General features: G+C 38.2%; 1 protein-coding gene across 7 annotated transcripts in view; it reads left to right on the top strand.

The window, feature by feature from the left end:
* The window catches only part of DST (dystonin), a 290,047-nt gene that overhangs the window by 138,091 nt on the left and 133,591 nt on the right, over window positions 1–18,365 (top strand). For 6 of the 7 annotated variants that reach the window (XM_054279827.1, XM_054279824.1, XM_054279823.1 and 3 more), the window contains 18 exons: window positions 5,597–5,709; window positions 5,840–5,946; window positions 6,481–6,600; window positions 6,930–7,025; window positions 7,104–7,231; window positions 10,110–10,203; window positions 10,531–10,685; window positions 11,516–11,963; window positions 12,046–12,174; window positions 12,377–12,454; window positions 12,557–12,718; window positions 12,809–12,913; window positions 14,715–14,810; window positions 16,045–16,170; window positions 16,539–16,691; window positions 16,945–17,099; window positions 17,280–17,406; window positions 17,892–18,075. In XM_054279827.1, the coding sequence (XP_054135802.1) occupies window positions 5,597–5,709; window positions 5,840–5,946; window positions 6,481–6,600; window positions 6,930–7,025; window positions 7,104–7,231; window positions 10,110–10,203; window positions 10,531–10,685; window positions 11,516–11,963; window positions 12,046–12,174; window positions 12,377–12,454; window positions 12,557–12,718; window positions 12,809–12,913; window positions 14,715–14,810; window positions 16,045–16,170; window positions 16,539–16,691; window positions 16,945–17,099; window positions 17,280–17,406; window positions 17,892–18,075 (2,576 nt within the window). Of the gene's footprint in view, window positions 1–5,596; window positions 5,710–5,839; window positions 5,947–6,480; window positions 6,601–6,929; window positions 7,026–7,103; window positions 7,232–9,802; window positions 9,970–10,109; window positions 10,204–10,530; window positions 10,686–11,515; window positions 11,964–12,045; window positions 12,175–12,376; window positions 12,455–12,556; window positions 12,719–12,808; window positions 12,914–14,714; window positions 14,811–16,044; window positions 16,171–16,538; window positions 16,692–16,944; window positions 17,100–17,279; window positions 17,407–17,891; window positions 18,076–18,365 lie in introns of those variants that run through there. The other variant, XM_054279826.1, reaches the window with a different exon arrangement.

Here is an 18,365-nt window from a genome sequence, read left to right as displayed (position 1 = left end):
ACATGCATCTGTAAATAGTGTGCCCTTGTTATACTGTCCATTGCAATTGTTTTTTTTCAGGTTTATTCATCATATCTGAAAATTTAGATGAAAAATTATGAAGAAATAAGCAAAGGAGAGCTGAAGGGTTCAGATCACATGAGAATTTTTCAGCTCTCAAGGAAATAAAAAGGCGCTTTTGTTCATCTTTATAAAGGGGCATTGAGTGAAATCTATAGAGACACATAAAATCATGTAGTGCAGGCATTCCTGTCATATCAATGGAAGAGGACAAACCAAAAAGGATAAAAGGCACAATGATCAAACTAAGAGAGTATGTAATTGAGGCTGGAGACCTGTGGAGATTTAGAAAAGATTTTGCCACATACTTGAACAAACAATATGCAGAGCTGCATGCAGCAGCATGCTTTTTTGTTTATCACAGTTGTAAGGATAAAGCTTTCCTACAGTGACAGTTTTATAATTGAAATCTTTGATTTTCTCTGAATTCTGAACTGTTGCCTAACTTCAGTGACATCACAGCTCAGCTTCACCCAGTGGTTTGATGCATTGGGGTAACTTTTTTTATCACCATATCATGTGTGAATCTAGAGCTTCTGAATGAGAGGGAAGTCTGGGGTGTAATAGAAGATAGTGTTTACTCAGAGTTGACATTTTATGTCCTTTCCTTGGCATGGGGTTTTTGACACCAGGGAACCTGGTACAGGACCTTGTGCTGTATGTCCACATGGTGGTCCTTAATTGTGATGATGGAAGAGATCTGTACCTCCCTAATGCCACAAAGTCAAACCTCCTTGACATTCTTGAGCAGAAACTCTCCTCTTCTCTAAGTGGTCAGACTATCCCTGAAAAAAAACCCAGGAAAATGTGGCAGGCATATGTACTAGCAAAGGGTACCTCTGACACTGGGATTTGCTCTCCTGGTCATGGCTGTGTGTGAGCACTGCAAATGTGGGGAGCCAAGCAAAGTGTGTGGGGCACAAAGAATGGTATGGGGGAGCTCAAGTCCAGCCATCATTTCAACTGTGTTGTTGCCTCAGTCTTTCTGAAGCAGGTTCTTTGACAAGTTGTTTTGAGCAGGGCTTAGATTTCTACCTGATATGGGGATAAATTGTTTAGTAAGTTCTAAAACAGTGACTCTACATATAAATGGCTGTAAACACGTTGGTATTTTTATAACTTTGTTAAGAGATAGGCAAATGGTAGGTCTAATTATATAGGTTAAATAATATATTTTGCTTCATCATCTCATTTATAGAGTTCCTGGGAAAGTAACAGGAGATGCATATTTGAAAAGATAGAGCTAAAATTTCAGTTTTGCTTGAATTTTTGTTTTTGCTTTGCAATGTTTCTATTATTAATCAAAATCTCTAGAATTGATGATTTTTTTGTTTGTTTTTAATATTTTTGTCTATGACTGTGTATTCTGGCGTGGTCTTTCATTTGTTCTAGTAATCCTTCCATTCCTAATAAAGGCATGAGTCTTTCTCATTTTTCTGTGAACAATGCAACACCCGTCCTTTTCATTTTTCTGTGAACAATGAAAAAAAAAGTTTAACTTCTGTAAGCATTTTCCAATTACAGCAGTGGAAAAGCTAATTGGACTGTAGTGACGTGGTACACTTCACTCTGCATCTTCAGTCATGTTTTTTTGAGTTCTGCTTGAAAGTCTCTATGTTAGTGTTTCAACTAAATATAAGCTAAGAATGAAATATCCTTTAATATCAGGTTATTACTCAGGCAGCATGCAGAGTTTTGACTGAGAAAGAATTGTGGAGATTAAACAGTTTAGATGGTTCATGTAAATAACTTTAGACTTCTCAGCCTTCTGAATGCATTAAGAGAATTTTCATGTGGAATATTACTCTGATATATATGTTTTAGTAAAGCTTAACATTGTTGTAACTTGTGCAAGTGTCATCCCACAAGAATGAGGAGAAGGATGTGACTTCTTCGTCATTGACTGGGAAAATAAAGCTCGGTTAAACATCTTTTTCTGGTTTGAGATATCAAGTCCCGTTCAAATATAATATTTTATTTTAATGGGAAATATTATAGATACTAATTTGGATCTTAAACTATTTTGCTAGGTATTAAGTTCTGGCAATGAGAAAATCTACATGTACCTAATGTTATTTATAATGTACAACTCTGATTTCAAGGAGTCTTTGCAGACCAGAAATATCTACTGCTATTCAGATACTGCCCTCTTCCCTGTCTTTGTGGTACTAGGTGTTGTTTTCTTGAATTTATCATAATTTTGTTAGCTTCCTAATTCATGTTGTATTATTTATGCTTTTTTCCCCATAATTTCTGATACAAATTGTATCTAATTTCTAACACCTACACTAAGATCTGAAATGGCAGCAGCAGATTTTTAATAAATTAAATGATTAATGGCCCTTAATGTGGAAGCCAAACCCTTGACTTAGGTGTGGCTGCAGCAGAAGCATCTTCTTTGCATGGAATGTTCCAACTTGACTGGTGTTTGGGATGTTTATGTGTGTTTTCATGGCAAGGCCCCAGCCCACTGAAAAATCTGCCATAAGATGACTCACAATATTATGACAGAAGGTAGAGTCATTGTATGTTACTTAAAAGGCATTTGGTTTAATTTGGTCTTGATTATGCATAGAACTACTTAATAATGCGATGCAAATTGGTATAAAATATATTTATAATACATTACAAATAACTTCTACAAAACTCATATATTTGCTCTATAGCCTTAAAAAAAAGGGGAATATTTCCCATGATGGACAATGCTTTTAAATTAAAGTGTTTGCTTCAACTATGGCAATTAATGTATTAGAGGATACTCATCACAATTGCAATTTCAACAGTTATTTTGAGTCAGTGGACAGGTATCTCTGCAACCTTAGAGCAAGTAAAAATGGCATTTGCTTATATTTAAAATTGCAAAAAGTCCCCACTATTAAACAAAAGGAACAATATGTCAATCAGTGATTTTTGGATGATGAGCCATGTTTTTGGATGCACTTTTCTCAGGCTAAAAAAGTCCTTTACTGATCTCTGGGAGGTAAACTCCTTTCCCTGTGGATTTGCAGAACATCCCTCTATTACTTGTGAAGAGGAAAGGGTGATCTGCAGAGGGGGAGGCCCCAGCCCCAGGCAGCATGATCTCTGTGCCTCGGGCCAGGTGCTTTTGCATTCAGGTGATGATGCTTGTCCTTTCCCTTTCATAAGCGACCAGTGGACTCGTTCTCCATCAGCTGTGGAGCCTTCTGGCCGCTTTAAAGAACCAAAGACATGCACTACCAAGACAGGCATGAATGCCATCTTCTGTAGTATTTTCTCATAGACCAAGACTTTAGATAAATATAGACCAGTTAATCTAGTTCAGTATACTGTGTGCTAAGTGTATAATTAACTGGAAACAGCAGTATTAGTATTCATTGCAATTTTCCCTTGTTCTTAAAGGGAGCTGTAATATAATCCAATGCTGGTAGGAATTTCAGGGATGGGAAATTGTGTTTAAAAGATGGGGAGGCATCTCACAGAGTAGGCTCTTCTTCAGCTGGGTGGTGAAGCTGCAACACTGATGTAAAATGATTTATTATGGAAGAGCAGTTGTTTTTATTGATTTCATTACCTGTGTCTCGGTGAGAACCATGTTACCTCTTCAACTGAATGAAAGCTTTATTCTAATGAGATCATTATGTTAGTGTCTCTGCAGCTTGCAGCTCATTTTCTGGGAATAGTCAGGGCTTTTACAACATGTTCTTTCATGTTCTGAGAGTTGGCAGTCAGGCGGTGCAAGATTATTCTTGGGACATTTTTATCAAATGTGAAACAAATGTAAAGAAGGCAGGAGGAAAAAAATAGCCTAAGCAACAGTGTTACACTTACAAAAACCTGATTCTCTTGTCAGAACTGCTGTTAAAGCAATCTTTATTACTCATACCATCTCTATTATTGTGGCTGAAACAGGAGATGGGGGTGCTCAGTTTTCTTTTCTAGTATTGTGTTTTATTTTTCATGGATTTTCTGTGCTGCTGAGAGCAACAGCTGATATTGGTTTCATTGCATTGTTTTCCTTGCACTGAAATTCAGAGGAGAGCAGCATGAGCTTGATCATGCTCCCACTGAGCATATTGGAAGTGGAAAGCCCCACTGCCTCAGGAGGATTGTATTGCACTGCTTACATTTTGTTATTATTAAATGTTCTTTCAAGGCATAATGGGTGCAGTGTTATTATCTGTCTTGTAGACTCGCCTTCAAAAGAGCACAAGGAACACAGTGATTCTAAATGGCTGAAAAGAAATAGATTTTTCTTTACAGTGCCCTTGTAGTCAGTTCAAAGTCAAGATTGTACTGAATTTCCCAAAGTTAATGCTGTTTTGTTATTGAGGGAATTTATGGTGCTGCCAAATGAAATGTTAGCATTAATTTTGAACAATTGTATTTAAGAGTTTTATTCCTGTATCTTGCAATTATTTAAAACTTCTACTTGGTAAAACTAAGAAAATAGTTTTTCTAGAAGCAAAAGTGAGAAAATTTAAGAACTGAGTTGTTTGCTGCTAGTTGTATACCAATTTTTTTTGTTTGGTGTTTTAGGTATTTTTTTCATGGTGAGTCTAGTTTTCAGTAGTGTAGGATTTCAGAAGCAAAAGTTTCAGACCCTTGTGGCTCTAGTTGAGTTCAGTGAGATGAGCTTTTGGTTTTTTTTCTGCTGAGCTTTACTCAGCATGTTTGAAAATTCCTTATTTCCTTTTGGTGGACAGTTGTGAGAATTCCAAGTGCTGAAAGAGGCAAGGAGCAACACACTAAGAATCACAAGATCTAAAACTCAACTCCTACATAGCAAACATCAAGGGCAATATTAGTTTTGAAGTTTTACATTAATTTAAAACATTAAAGTAGTGATGCTGGTACAGAATTGATACAGGATAATAACTATGAGCCTTAAAAATATTTATAGGCAAGATTGGCTTAAGACAATTATTCCATTAAAGCAAGCATATTGTGGCTGGAAATGGAGTTTAGCAGGATGAAGGTGTGGAGGTTTAAGTGCACGGGACTGAGAGTTACTTATAAGAGAATTGGCACCAATGTATATCTGAAAGCAGGGCTTAAATGTGTTTGCAGAAGACCCCTTTAAAGCTCATCAGAAAATACTGAAGTGGTGTTTTTGTGACTATCTTTGTTACTGTGTGGCTTCTGACACATGCTGAAGAATTTGATGCAGAATGACTGAAAACTTGTGAAGGCGGTAGAAAGTAACTCCCTCCTGTAGAAGAGAAAAGTGAATTTAATCTCAAGAGCAGTGGAAAGGACAAGATGTTGAAATACAATGTCAATGCACATGAATAAATATGCATAAGAAAATACAGGTGTATGCAAGGGATGGCTGGAAACCAGCTTGTACATGAAGAACAGAATGTTGTAGTTTTCTGCTGCTTGTGCTTCTCAGTTAGCAGTGGTCTCAGCTTGTTCACCTGATTTTAGTGAAATCCTTCTATAATGAAAACTCTGTTGCTGTGTCAATCCATGCCCATGGTTTGATTTACCAGTACAGCAGTAATTTAACACTGGTAAAGAATTGTAATCAAGTGTTGCTGTTTTTATTTGACAGGCCGGACCTGATAGACATGAATACCGTTGCTGTTCAAAGCAACCTTGCAAATTTAGAACATGCTTTTTTTGTAGCAGAAAAACTTGGTGTTGCCAGACTTCTGGATCCTGAAGGTAAGAGATCTACTGATGGCTTTGTTGCAAAACCCCCAACACTAAAATAAAGTCCAATCTGCCTGCAGGTTGTAGCTGTGGGCATTGTTACAACTATGTGATAAAGCACTGTTCTGTCTTGCTCTTTTAGATGTTGATGTTTCCTCACCTGATGAGAAGTCAGTAATAACTTATGTGTCATCACTTTATGATGCATTTCCCAAAGTACCAGAAGGTGGTGAAGGCATCAGTGCAAATGTAAGTAGCTAAACAACACTTGTGTAGTGTGTCAGCTACATTAATACAATTCTGAATTTCTGATCCAGAATGTTAGCTAGATCTTCCATAGAACTGCTGTCACAATTTTCTTTGACATGGTTTTTCTAATCGGAGGTTTTAGAGTCTTAGCTATTTCATGTCATAGACATGAAATTATTTGTGCAAAGAGCTTAACTGAAAACAGTGTGTCTGATTTGGACAAAGATTGAGTCAAAGTTCTTACTTTTCAGTTGCAAATATATAAATAATGCCTCTCTGACTCTTACCAGTTTGAAATTTATTAATCTAGAAAATATTTTGTTTTCAGTTTATTATATTATTTGGGATCAAAACTGAAGACCAAAATCATATATTTGAAAACTTTAACTGATCTTTAAAGAGCAAATAAATATTGTTTCAGAATTGCAGGATTTCAAAATCTATTTTCTATATACATGAAGTCTTCAAAGCTGACGCAGAAATGAGTTCTTGATGATTTTCACCTCTTCTGTAATCTGGGTTTTGCTTTGGCAGGATGTTGAAGTCAAATGGGTTGAATATCAGAATATGGTGAACTACCTCATGCAGTGGATCAGACACCATGTCACGATAATGTCTGACAGAACATTTCCCAATAATCCTGTGGAACTGAAGGTGAGGTGTGGTGGCTTAGACTGCTTGCTGGAATTACACTTTATCTTACTGACTCAAAGCATACTTGAACAACTGACGTGCTTGTTGATTTATACAGTCAAGTCAACTGCAGAACAGTACTGCTCCTTAACCTTTTCAAAGTATAATCAATATGTTGCTAGCATACAAACAATCAAAATCAAATCTTTACCTTGTCACTGATTGTTTTTTGTAGAACTCTAGTTGAACAGTATAAAGGTAAGCTTGTGAAGAGTATTAGGAGAGGGTTTGTAGACTAAGGTTATATTCATTGCAAATAAAACATGATGTTATTTTTCATGTTTCTGTAGGCACTTTATAATCAATATTTACAATTTAAAGAAACAGAAATTCCACCGAAGGAGACAGATAAATCAAAAATCAAACATCTATATAAACTGCTAGAGGTAAGTTTTAACATCATTGAAATGTATAGAAGTTTCTTTTCTGTGGCCGAAAATAACAAGTACATATGAATTTTTAAGGTCTGGATAGAATTTGGACGCATCAAACTTTCTCAAGGCTACCATCCAAATGATATAGAGAAAGAATGGGGAAAGCTGATTATTGCCATGCTGGAAAGAGAGAAGACCCTTAGGCCTGAAGTGGAGAGGTATGCTAGTGAATATTTGACAGGCTTTGTTAATATATTTTCTGTTGTTTTAACCCATATTGAAAGTTGTAAATATCTTCTTCTATGATAATGTCCATATTATTTTTTTAGATCAAGCATTTCTGTCTTTGTTCAAGGTCTGAAAGTCTCTACCTGCTTAGAGGCAATTCCAGACATAAACAACTGTGGTGGGCTCAGAAGGTTGTGATGAACAGTATCTGGGCCTCAGATCATCAAAGCACTTATGCACATGTATAACCACTTTCTTTGTGCACTTAGTCAAAGCTGGGTTTGTACCACGTCACTGTCTCCTTCCATCTTGATTTCATATAAGGACCATCCTCATCCCTTACATGAAATGTGTGTTTTTCTTGGTGCACAGCATTGTAGAAGTTTAAAAAGTTGGTGGTACTTGAGAGCACACCAAGTGTTTAGATGTGGAAAGGCATAGTAGCCTTTCATGAGAGTAGGCTGTGGGACACTTTTTACATCACTGATGGCATATTAAACATGATTAAAGTCTTGATGCAGTCTGACAGCAGTTTTTTAATGGTATGTCCTTTTAATTTCTGTGGGAGATACAGGTCCTGTCCATTAATTAATTTAAAAACTCTCTTAAATGATTTTTGGGGCTTCTACCTGTGGATAGATACAGACACCTGGGTCTGGATTCATTCTGCTTGACCTTATGCATCCAAAGGAGACATCTAAGATCTGAATCACTTCCTAGAGAATCTTGTTGCTGACTTTCTGGTGATGACAGGGTGACCTATCTCTCTGGTTTAGGTACCTGAAACTAGGTGTAAGGAATCCAGACCATTGTATAGGAAGTCCTTAGCAAGAGAGATTTCAGTCAGAGGACAAAGCCAGTCAGAACTGATTAAACATGTGTCATGCTTACAAGAGCAAGAGCATGACTGAAATGGCAGATCCAGTAGGAGGTGTTGATTCACAGCACCCAACTGTGGAACAAGTTCCTGCAGAGGAATATGAAGTTGTCCACACTGAGTTTTCCCTCTTATGCAGAGCAGAACACTGGAAAGCAGCAGCAGAAATACAGCCTGCTAGGTCTTGTAGGTTAATCTGTCCCAACCTGCTGAAAGCAGTGTCTGGCTTCACCAATAGAAATTCTGTTCATACTTGCAGAAAGCTGGATTATCTTTGTTGAGAATGTGTGTAAATGACATTAGTTTATTTTTATTTTTTATATGGTCTGAGCACAGATAAACAAACATGAACCTAACTTCCTTCCCATATTTCAGGAAGGGTAAACACATTTAGTGACAGGTCATATGATGGTAGTCACTACAGGTGATGTTCACTGTAAAATGAGAGAGAAATTGTCATTAAGTGCCTCTGGCTTAGTCACCAAGTTAAAAGTATTGATTGATGTGGACACAAGAACGTAATTTGTGTTTGTTGCACTGGTTACCAGTGCATCTCATCCTTATGAGGTGCTGATACAGCTGTTGGGATGAAATTTGATAGTGGCAAAAATGTGACTTCAGCCAATACTGAAACCTGTTGAATAATAAAACTTTACTTGAAAGTCTGTCGAATACATCTCAAAGTATCCACACAGACAATGTGTGGCCAGATTGGTATATGGGATCAAAATTAATATGGTGCCAATGAGGAGAGTGCCAAACTGAGCTCTAGTTTGCAAAACTAGCAGAGTTTGGCATTGCTGCAGGGGTGTGTCTGTGCCTTTGCAGAGCTCTGCTGCGTAAACAGTCACCTTATGGGATGGGTGTGGTTGTTCAGGAATCCTAAAAGCAGGCAGTGAAATACTGAAAAAATCACCCCAGCCCAAAATCTGAGTTAAAAAGTAAACTTGAAAGCAGTGATCAGATTTTTCGTACTTATTTTCTGGTCAAAACAGCTGGAAGCAATTGGCTGTGCATGTGGAAGAAGATGAAGGGAAATTTTCAGGAGGACAGTGTAGTGGGACAGGGCAGTTAGTGAAGATGCATGCTTGGACAGTGCAGGAATGACATTAGGTTGGATGGTGTATAGGTGTCCCAGTTTATATTGTACTGAGCTGGTTAACCCTGATACTCCCCCAGCTTTATTGTGCAGTTCTATTTGAAGGAAAAGGAGTCAGACCAGCCTGGAGGTTATTTGTACTGCACTGTCCAGTGTGGATTTCTCACTTCACTCGTTTTTGAAACTTTCCATTGAAGAGTCTGAGGGACACCACAAAGAGTTCTTTTAGTTCTTACTTGGTTTATAGTTATTTAGTGACACTTCAATAAAATATTTGGTGTGTCTGTTTCCTAGAGACGCCCCATTGTTGCTGCCTAGTCTGTACTTGCAAAGCCTTAATGCAAGGTAGGGAAGCCAAAAGCAAGGTAGCGTACATAGCCCCAGGTAAAATCCTTTGAAGAGCTGGCAGAATATTAATTGCTGGGTTTTAAATGTGCATACAGAAGCCTATATAAAGGAGGAGTCTTGGTGTTTCAAAAGTCAGTAGTGGAATTTCATCCCTAGAAGCTGTACATTTTGCAGGGCTTTTATCTTCATTTTTCAGCAAATGCAAACAGCCAGAAGATCTGTGCTCTGGATGTAAAGATGAATAGCAGTAGTTACAGCTATCACAGCAGTGATTCGCTGTTTAGCAACAGCACGAGCACTCGGACCAGCGTCGACTCTAATGAGAATTTCCTTTCTGTTAATTGTGGTCCCACGCTGATTAAATCTTGTATAAGCTTTGGTAATGGAACCTTAGAAGGGAACAGGTAACTTGACATATGCCTTTGTGCTTTGTGGTAGATGCTGTTGATTCATTTGTTTGTTTTTAAAGTCATGCAGCATGATTGTAAATATAAAAATAACATAGTACTTCTTTATTTTCCTGAAATGCTTTGGCATCATCTAGGTTGGAGATGCTGCAGCAAATTGCGAACAGAATTCAGCGGGACAGCCGGAGCTGTGAGGACAAACTGATACTTGCCCGGAATGCTCTGCAGTCTGTAAGTCAGTCAGGGATTTTACTTGTCTGTAGTCATAAATTTATAAAGTTGAATGGCAAAAGTTTCTTAAGGGTTTGTGAAGGCAACCTTAATAGCTGCTACTTTTATTTTCATTGTACTGTGAAAGTAGCATTTCTTCAAGAAAATACCACAAGTTGCCTAGGGTGTGTTTTGTTAAATTTGTTTTTGTTCTGTAGTTAATTAAATGCTTCACAATTGTTTCAAGATAAGAATAAGTTTCTTTTTTTTTTTTTTTGATATAATTCTTAGAGCTAATATCTTTTTGGTTTTAGCTGCAAGGCTTATGACTTTCTCTTCTTTATTAAGGACACCAAGAGATTGGAGTCAGGGCTCCAGTTCCAGCATGAGGCAGAGATAGCTGGGTATCTTCTTGAATCTGAGAATCTTCTCCGCCAGCAAGTGATTGATGCCCAAATTCTTATTGATGGAAAATACTATCAAGCAGACCAGCTTGTTCAAAGGTACTTTACAGTATGTTTATGTGAATAAGTAAATGTCCCAAATATGGATTCCCTATATGGAAAAAAATTTCAGTTCTTTATAACTATACTTAAACTTCATGGTGTGTCACTGGGTACCCAAATATCACATATTCTGGTGGGTGCATTGCCCACAAATGTTGAAGACAACAGGAGATATTTTACTTATTTATGAAAATGAAGTCAATCCCTGCACATGATTTAATATTTACCAGATATCTCTGTGTGAAGATGTTAGTTTTTTTATTGCATGCAAAATACATTTAGAATTTACTAACTTTGATTTTTTTAAACGGAGATGAGATTCTGGAGACAGCTGTAGATGTATTAACAGGTAGTAAGTGGAGTAACATTAGGTTGTGCATGGCACGGTGTACAGTGTTGGCAGAAAGAAGCTTTTAAACTGTATAATTCTGTTTTATGAAGAAGTGGCTCCAAAGTTTTTTTTGGGATTCATCCCTGGACTGATTGAGATGAAGTGCATAACTCCTTGGCAGTGAACTGAGGTGTTTGATCTACCCCAACATGTAGTGTCTTGTAAGATTTCTGGTTTGCTGATTGTTCCCTGGATTTGTGTATGGTGCATGTTAGTGCCTATAACCATTTTTTCAGACTTTGCCTGATTTCTGCATTTATTTTCTGTACAGAACTATAAGCTGATATTCCCTGTAATTTCGAATAAAATATTTGCTTATAATATTTAAGCGCAACTAAAGTGTGAGAGATAACGTGAGTTCATATCACTATTCAGTTGATCATGATAAACCTTAATCATAAGCATTCATTGGGGTTTTTTAATTCTAATTGAATAGAGTTGCAAAACTTCGTGATGACCTGATGGCCCTGCGGACCGAGTGCTCTTCCGTGTACAGCAAGGGGCACGCGCTGACCACGGAGCAGACAAAGCTGATGATATCAGGAATAACAGAAAGCTTAAACTCAGGATTTACAACAAACCTAACGCCTGAATTAAATGCTGCAATGACACAGGGTTTAACACCTACTTTGACATCTGGCCTCTCGTCAGGCCTGAGCTCCAGGCTGACCCCGGCCGTGACGCCCGCCTACCCGCCGGGCATCCCGCCGCGGTTAATTCAGAGCTACGTGACGGGGGCCGACAGCGGCGCTCTGCAAACGCTCAAACTGATGCAAATCAGAAAACCTCTCATGAAATCGGCTTTCGTGGATCAGAATTTGACAGAAGAGGAGGTGAACATGAAGTTTGTCCAGGACCTGTTGAGCTGGGTGGAAGAAATGCAGGTAGCAATTTTTGCAGAAACAGTCCACTTTTAATTATTTACTTTTTATAGGTCATGGCTAATCTTTTCTTCCTGTTTGTAAGGTTCAACTTGATCGAGTAGAATGGGGTTCAGATTTACCAAGTGTTGAAAGCCATTTGGAAAATCACAAAAATGTCCACAAAGCTATTGAGGAATTTGAATCCAGCCTTAAAGAAGCTAAAATCAGTGAGGTACCGCACCATATTCTTTATTTCTTTGATTGCTTTCTTACTGGGTGACCCATAAACTAGTGTTGAATTTCAGAACTGTGCTTGGATTTCACAATCTTACCTTTATTTCTGTTCTCTACATGACTTATGATGAAATCAGAAGATCTAATGGTTTAACATATCTAACCTTTTTATTGTCTTTGATCTCATATACCAAATGCAGATCCAAATGACTGCCCCTCTTAAACTCAGTTATGCAGAAAAACTGCACAAACTGGAGAGTCAGTATTCAAAACTCTTGGTAAGTTAACCATGTTCAGCTTTTCAGTGTGCATAATTTCTGATAAGGGATGAGCTTTAAATTCTGATTCTTTTAAATCTTTTTCTTTTCCTTTTACTAAAGAACACATCAAGAAATCAGGAAAGACATCTAGATACTCTTCACAATTTTGTGTCTCGTGCTACTAGAGAGTTGATATGGCTGAATGAAAAAGAAGAGGAAGAGGTTGCGTATGACTGGAGTGAAAGAAACCCCAATATAACAAGAAAAAAGGAATATCATGCAGTATGTATTGCTAATATAATCCAGGGGGAATTATTAAATGATCTTTATTAATTAGATAGAGTTCTAAAACTTTTTTTTGGTCTGAAATAGGAATTAATGAGAGAACTTGATGAAAAAGAAGAAGTTATTAAATCAGTACAAGAAATAGCTGAGCAATTGCTTCTTGAAAACCACCCAGCCAGGCTAACCATTGAGGTAAGTTAGTAAAACCAGCACCAAAACAAGAAAAGTTTTGGGATTTAAAAGAGCTGAGTTTCGGGGGAAAAGGGGGAAAAGAAGGCAAATTTAGAGAAAATTAAACAAGACTCTAAATTAAGGGGGCCTTCTAAAATGTCCTCTTCAGCATCTCTATTGTATTTATCTTCCAGTTTCCAAAAAGCAAAACCACTTTTTAAAGTTATGGTTACACCTTGGATTGCTTAGATGAAATCTCCTGAAACTCTAAAATTAATTGGTCTGTAGAGATGTTTCTGGTCATACAACTTGTAGAGCTGTTGATACAAATTGCATTGACAGACTGAGGGCACAGAACAGTCCTTATGTGGTTTCTTTCTTGTTGGATTGAAAGAAATTTCAGTAAGAGCCTTTGTCGTCACTTACTGAATGTGCAGGTTCCTAATATGATTTAGGGTGGGTTTCATAACTCACTTGTCAGTTAATTATGAAACTTGTTTGGATGGTAAAAATCTGACCAGGTGATATGATTTACTTCAGGCTTGAATCTAGTTCTATGTTATATGTGTAAACAATTTACAGAAAAATTTATTGTAGCTGTCGTAGGGTCATAACAGGTTTTCAAAGGAGAATGTAAAACACTTTTCCTTGTAGACATTCAAGGAAAGAGTAGATACAGACAGTGAGTGGTAAAAACTGAAACAATAAAAAGCTGATTTATTATACAAGAATAAAAAAAGTCAGAGAATGCATTTTTATTGTTCTTCAGCTCTGCTAGTTTACATTTGCAAAAATGGGAAACATGAAGAAAACCCCTCCTTTCCTTCCTTCTCAGGATATCTACTTTGAATAATAAATTACTTTTTTTTGTAATGTGGGCAATTCTGTTCTTGAAAAGTATGAGCTGTTCTAATGGGCTCTTACTGGTGTAGTGTGAAACCGCACTGGGGATGCCTGTTACAAAACCAGGCCATCGCTGTCACCATGACTGTGCAGGTTATGCTGTCTCCAATGATGCTATACTGGGATATTTATAAAAATACTCTCTAAAAAATCATCCTTTTCTGCAGAACAATATATGCATTAATGCATCAGTTTGGAATTCCTGGAAGACAATGGAAAAGCTGTTTGGGACGGGGGGTGACCGCAGTCCGGACCCCGGGATTGGGGGGACTTCCCAAGGGCAGGAGCGCCCCCTGCTGGCGAGGCGGCGCGGCTCCTCGGGGGCCCCAAACCGGGATCGGCCCGGGCGGGGGGGGATCCCAGCTGGGTGTTCAGGGCTCCGGCAATTTACCGATCCCAGCTGGGTGTTCAGGGCTCCGGCAATTTACCGATCCCAGCTGGGTGTTCAGGGCTCCGGCAATTTACCGATCCCAGCTGGGTGTTCAGGGCTCCTCCTGCCATTTACCGATCTCAGCTGGATGCTCAGGGCTCCTCCTGCAATTTACCGATCCCAGCTGGGTGCTCAGGGCTCCTTCTGCCATTTACCGATCTCAGCTGGGTGCTCAGGGCTCCTCCTGCAATGTACCGATCTCTGCTGGGTGTTCAGGGCTCCTCCTGCCATTTACCGATCCCAGCTGGGTGTTCTGGGCTCCTGCAATTTACCAGTTGTATCCAGGACAGGCTCCAGCTGTTGTGATTGAGTAAATAGGTGCACAGAATTCTAGATGAGCCTAGACTAGGGGAATCTCTCGGGAGCTGAGGTGGTCAGGTTTTAGTTGTTTGTGTTTGCTGCATTACTTTTGTGTTTCCTAAATTCTGTAAAGGTATGGAAGTTTTCGTTTTCATTTCCACTTATAGAATATATCTCTCTTCCTTAAAGGCATATAGAGCTGCGATGCAGACACAATGGAGCTGGATTCTGCAGCTCTGCCACTGTGTTGAACAACATTTGAGAGAAAATGCTGCATATTTTGAGGTAAGAAAGTAAATCAAACAGAATATGAAATAAGTTTTGTTCATAGTAAAAAAGTTCCAAGAAAAGCTCTAGTTGTTCTCTCACAGTAACTGTAGAACTGACATTTGTCTTGTACTGTCACTAGATGATAAGCCATGCTCCCACAGTGTTGCCACAACTCAGTTTCTTCACTACAGTTCTGTCAGTTCACAGCAGATGAAAATCTGGCCTGAGATTTTTTTTCAGTGCTGCAGCTGCAGGTAGAGACTCTGAGAATGAAACCTTGTTCTGTCCCTGTCATGCACAATGGGAGAACATGTTCTAGATGGTTATTCCAGGACTACTCAAAGCAAAATGGAATGTGCAGGCTTAATAATAAACAGAGCAGAGAGCAGAAACATCCCATGAAACACCTCTCTGACTATCTCATTGTCACCCGTTCACACACTCAGCAAATGATTGAGTTACTTGCATGAACATGACAGACAGAGGAGTTTTTTGGTTAGTTTTGTTTGTTTTTAAATCTACCTATTTAAAACATTCAAATTATAAGGATGAATCCTTAGTGTCTTCTGGGTTGTTTGATTGAAGAGAAAGGGAGGTGATGAAGGGGTGAGATGCCTTTGGACTGAGAAGGATGAGATCCCAAAGTTTAGGAACGGGACACTGGAGAAGGAAAAGCAATTTGAGCTCCTTGTGACAAGGGGAAGAAACTGGAATTCTGGATTTAAAAAAGGGGCTTAAGGGAGAGAATGGGATTTCCATTCCCAGCTGGGCCTAACCAGGACCCTTGTTTGGGTGTGCAGATACCCTTGCAGAACTGCCAGGTGTGGCAGCTCATTTCCCTTCCTGAACAAAATGTTTGCCCCAGCTGTGCTGCTTGGATTTTGCAGGTAGTTTCCATAGTTGTAGGATTTGTCTGTGCTTTCTATATGAAAGTAATTGTAATTCCAAAGGAAGCAGGATTGGCTTAATAACATTGTTTCATTGCAGGAATGGCCATTAACTGTAGGTTCAATAATTGCAGAATTAATTTTGCATGTAGCTCGTACCAAGAATAACTGGTGTTAGCAGTGTGTGCCTTTTTGAAGAGTACATTGAGACATGAGATCATGAATAGCTGAGTGAGGTGCAGTGGTCACGTCAAGTGATGAGAAAAGGTTGTTTTAAAAGACAGCACTTGAAAGCTTCAGTGTAGCTGATTCTGCATTTTTTAGTTTGTTTAAAAATAACCCAGATAATTATTTTATCCTAGTTTTTCAGCGATGCCAAAGAAGCCATGGAATATTTGAAGAATTTAAAAGATACCATATACCGAAAATACAGCTGTGATAGATCAAGCAGTCTTCATAGGCTGGAAGACCTTGTCCAGGAGTCCATGGTAAGAACTTTAGTAGGAGGCAATTAGCAGGAGCTACAGTGAAACAAGAAATGTGTAGGTTATGGGGGGATATAAAATGTGTTAAGATTATTCATATAAAGTAAAGGAAAAAATGCTGATTTTTTTCAGAATTTTTTAATAAATTACTATTTTTCATAACTTTAAAATACAGTTTTATTTGTTTGTGTTTACAATACCAGATATATGAAGACAGTGGCTTCAGAAAGATACTTTGTTTTTGTGAAGTGTGTTACTTTTCAGAAACACTGTAGAAGGAGTCAGTGGGGGAAAAAAGCTTAACAGGATCAAAGAGGCAGTACTGTATTCTGGACTTCTCTGATGACGTATTCTTTTCTTAACTGTTCTAGGAAGAAAAAGAACAACTCTTGCAGTATAAGAGCACAGTAGCAGGCCTTGTGGGAAGAGCAAAGGCAATAATTCAGCTGAAGCCAAGGAACCCTGACTGTGTACTCAAAACATCCATTCCAATTAAAGCCATCTGTGACTATAGACAAATTGAGGTTAGAAACTAAAATTTCCTCAAACCAATTACAGATGTAAGAATTCAGCTAAAGTTTCATTAATTACCATGTTCCTGGAGAAAGCTGGGCTGTGAATTTCTTCCACCCTAGTAAACAGGAGCAAATCCTTTGGTTGGAACATTGGTTTTGTTGTTCTGTTCCTTATTTGTTGACAGCATTTGCAGAAGTGCTTTGTACAATTATTTTGTAATGCTTGGCTCATCAAATGATTCTGCTTTTCTGTTAATACTAGATAACTATTTACAAAGATGATGAGTGTGTATTAGCAAACAACTCCCATCGTGCTAAATGGAAAGTCATTAGTCCCAGTGGTAATGAGGCCATGGTTCCATCTGTATGCTTTACAGTTCCTCCACCAAACAAAGAAGCAATAGATACAGCCAACAGGTAGGGACAAAGTAAAACTAACTATTTTCTATTAACACCTATTTACATGAAACTTGGGTTAAAATAATATCTCACAGTTTTTTGGTGGGTTTATTTTTGTTGTTGTTGGTTTCTTGGTTTGTTTGGTTTTTTTAACCTGTTTTCATGTGTTACCCTGAAGTTGGAATTTTTTTATTTCAGGATTGAACAGCAGTTTCAGAATGTTCTGGCCCTTTGGCATGAGTCACATGTAAACATGAAGAGTGTGGTGTCCTGGCATTACCTGACAAATGAAATTGAAGTTGTTCGAGCTGGCAATGTTGCCTCAGTAAGTGTTATGACTAGGAAGGGCTCTCAACCATTTACTAGGAAGTCACAGGATGACTAAAACTGTGTGAGAGCACAAACTGTTGCAAGAAGTATTTGCAATACTGAAAATGACACTTTCCTACCTAATTTATCACTGTTGCTGTTGGAAAGAGGAATCTGAGATAGTTCTTGAGGTGTCCCTAGTTGTCCTTGCTATTGTTTGTTGCTGCATGGTGTTAGATGAGAGAAATGAAGTCTGATGTAGGGTTGGCTTGACAGAAGCCTTTTCTGATGGGAAAGATTGAAAAAGATTTTATGTTGAGTGTAAATTATCAGCTGTCAAGTGGACTCCAGCTAAGGAACAGAGAACTTTCAGAACCTCAGTTCTTTGACTTTACCGTCTTAGTAATTGATCAGTATTGCTTTTTGATAAAAAAGCATCACAGGAACTGTGTGAGAGATGCACCATTGCTGACTGTGCTTTGGGTCTGTAATCTGTTGCAGATAAAGACAATGCTGCCAGGTGAACATCAGCAGGTTCTAAGCAATTTACAGTCCCGCTTTGATGACTTTGTGGAAGACAGCCAGGAGTCCAAAATCTTTACAAGCTCTGATACAGCTCAGCTGGAAAGGGAGGTTAATGTTTGCAAGCAATACTATCAAGAACTTCTGAAGTCTGCAGAAAGAGGTAAAACTTAGGTTAGAAATGTCAAAAGATATCCTTATGAGAGAAATTTTGTCCTTCATGTTGAGATCTTTTTTATCATGATATTGTTTCTGCCTGTGTTCTTTTGAAAAGAGTAATTTAACAATGTGTGCAATTCTGTTGTATAGAAGATCTTAATTTTTTTAAACTTTGTATATATTAAGCTATGCAAAAATATTGATGTGTTACATAATATACAGAATGCTACGTGAAATTTTACACTTAAGAATTTATTATGTGCTTTACTATGCTTTATTATGTGCTCCCTGCTT

This window comes from Melozone crissalis, unplaced genomic scaffold (assembly GCF_028551555.1).
Source record: "Melozone crissalis strain CALT ecotype California unplaced genomic scaffold, PUWL_Pcris_2 ptg000027l_1, whole genome shotgun sequence".
Taxonomy (NCBI): Eukaryota; Metazoa; Chordata; class Aves; order Passeriformes; family Passerellidae; genus Melozone; species Melozone crissalis.
The sequence above is the reverse complement of the archived record's forward strand: the minus strand, read 5'-3'. Positions and strand labels throughout refer to the sequence as shown.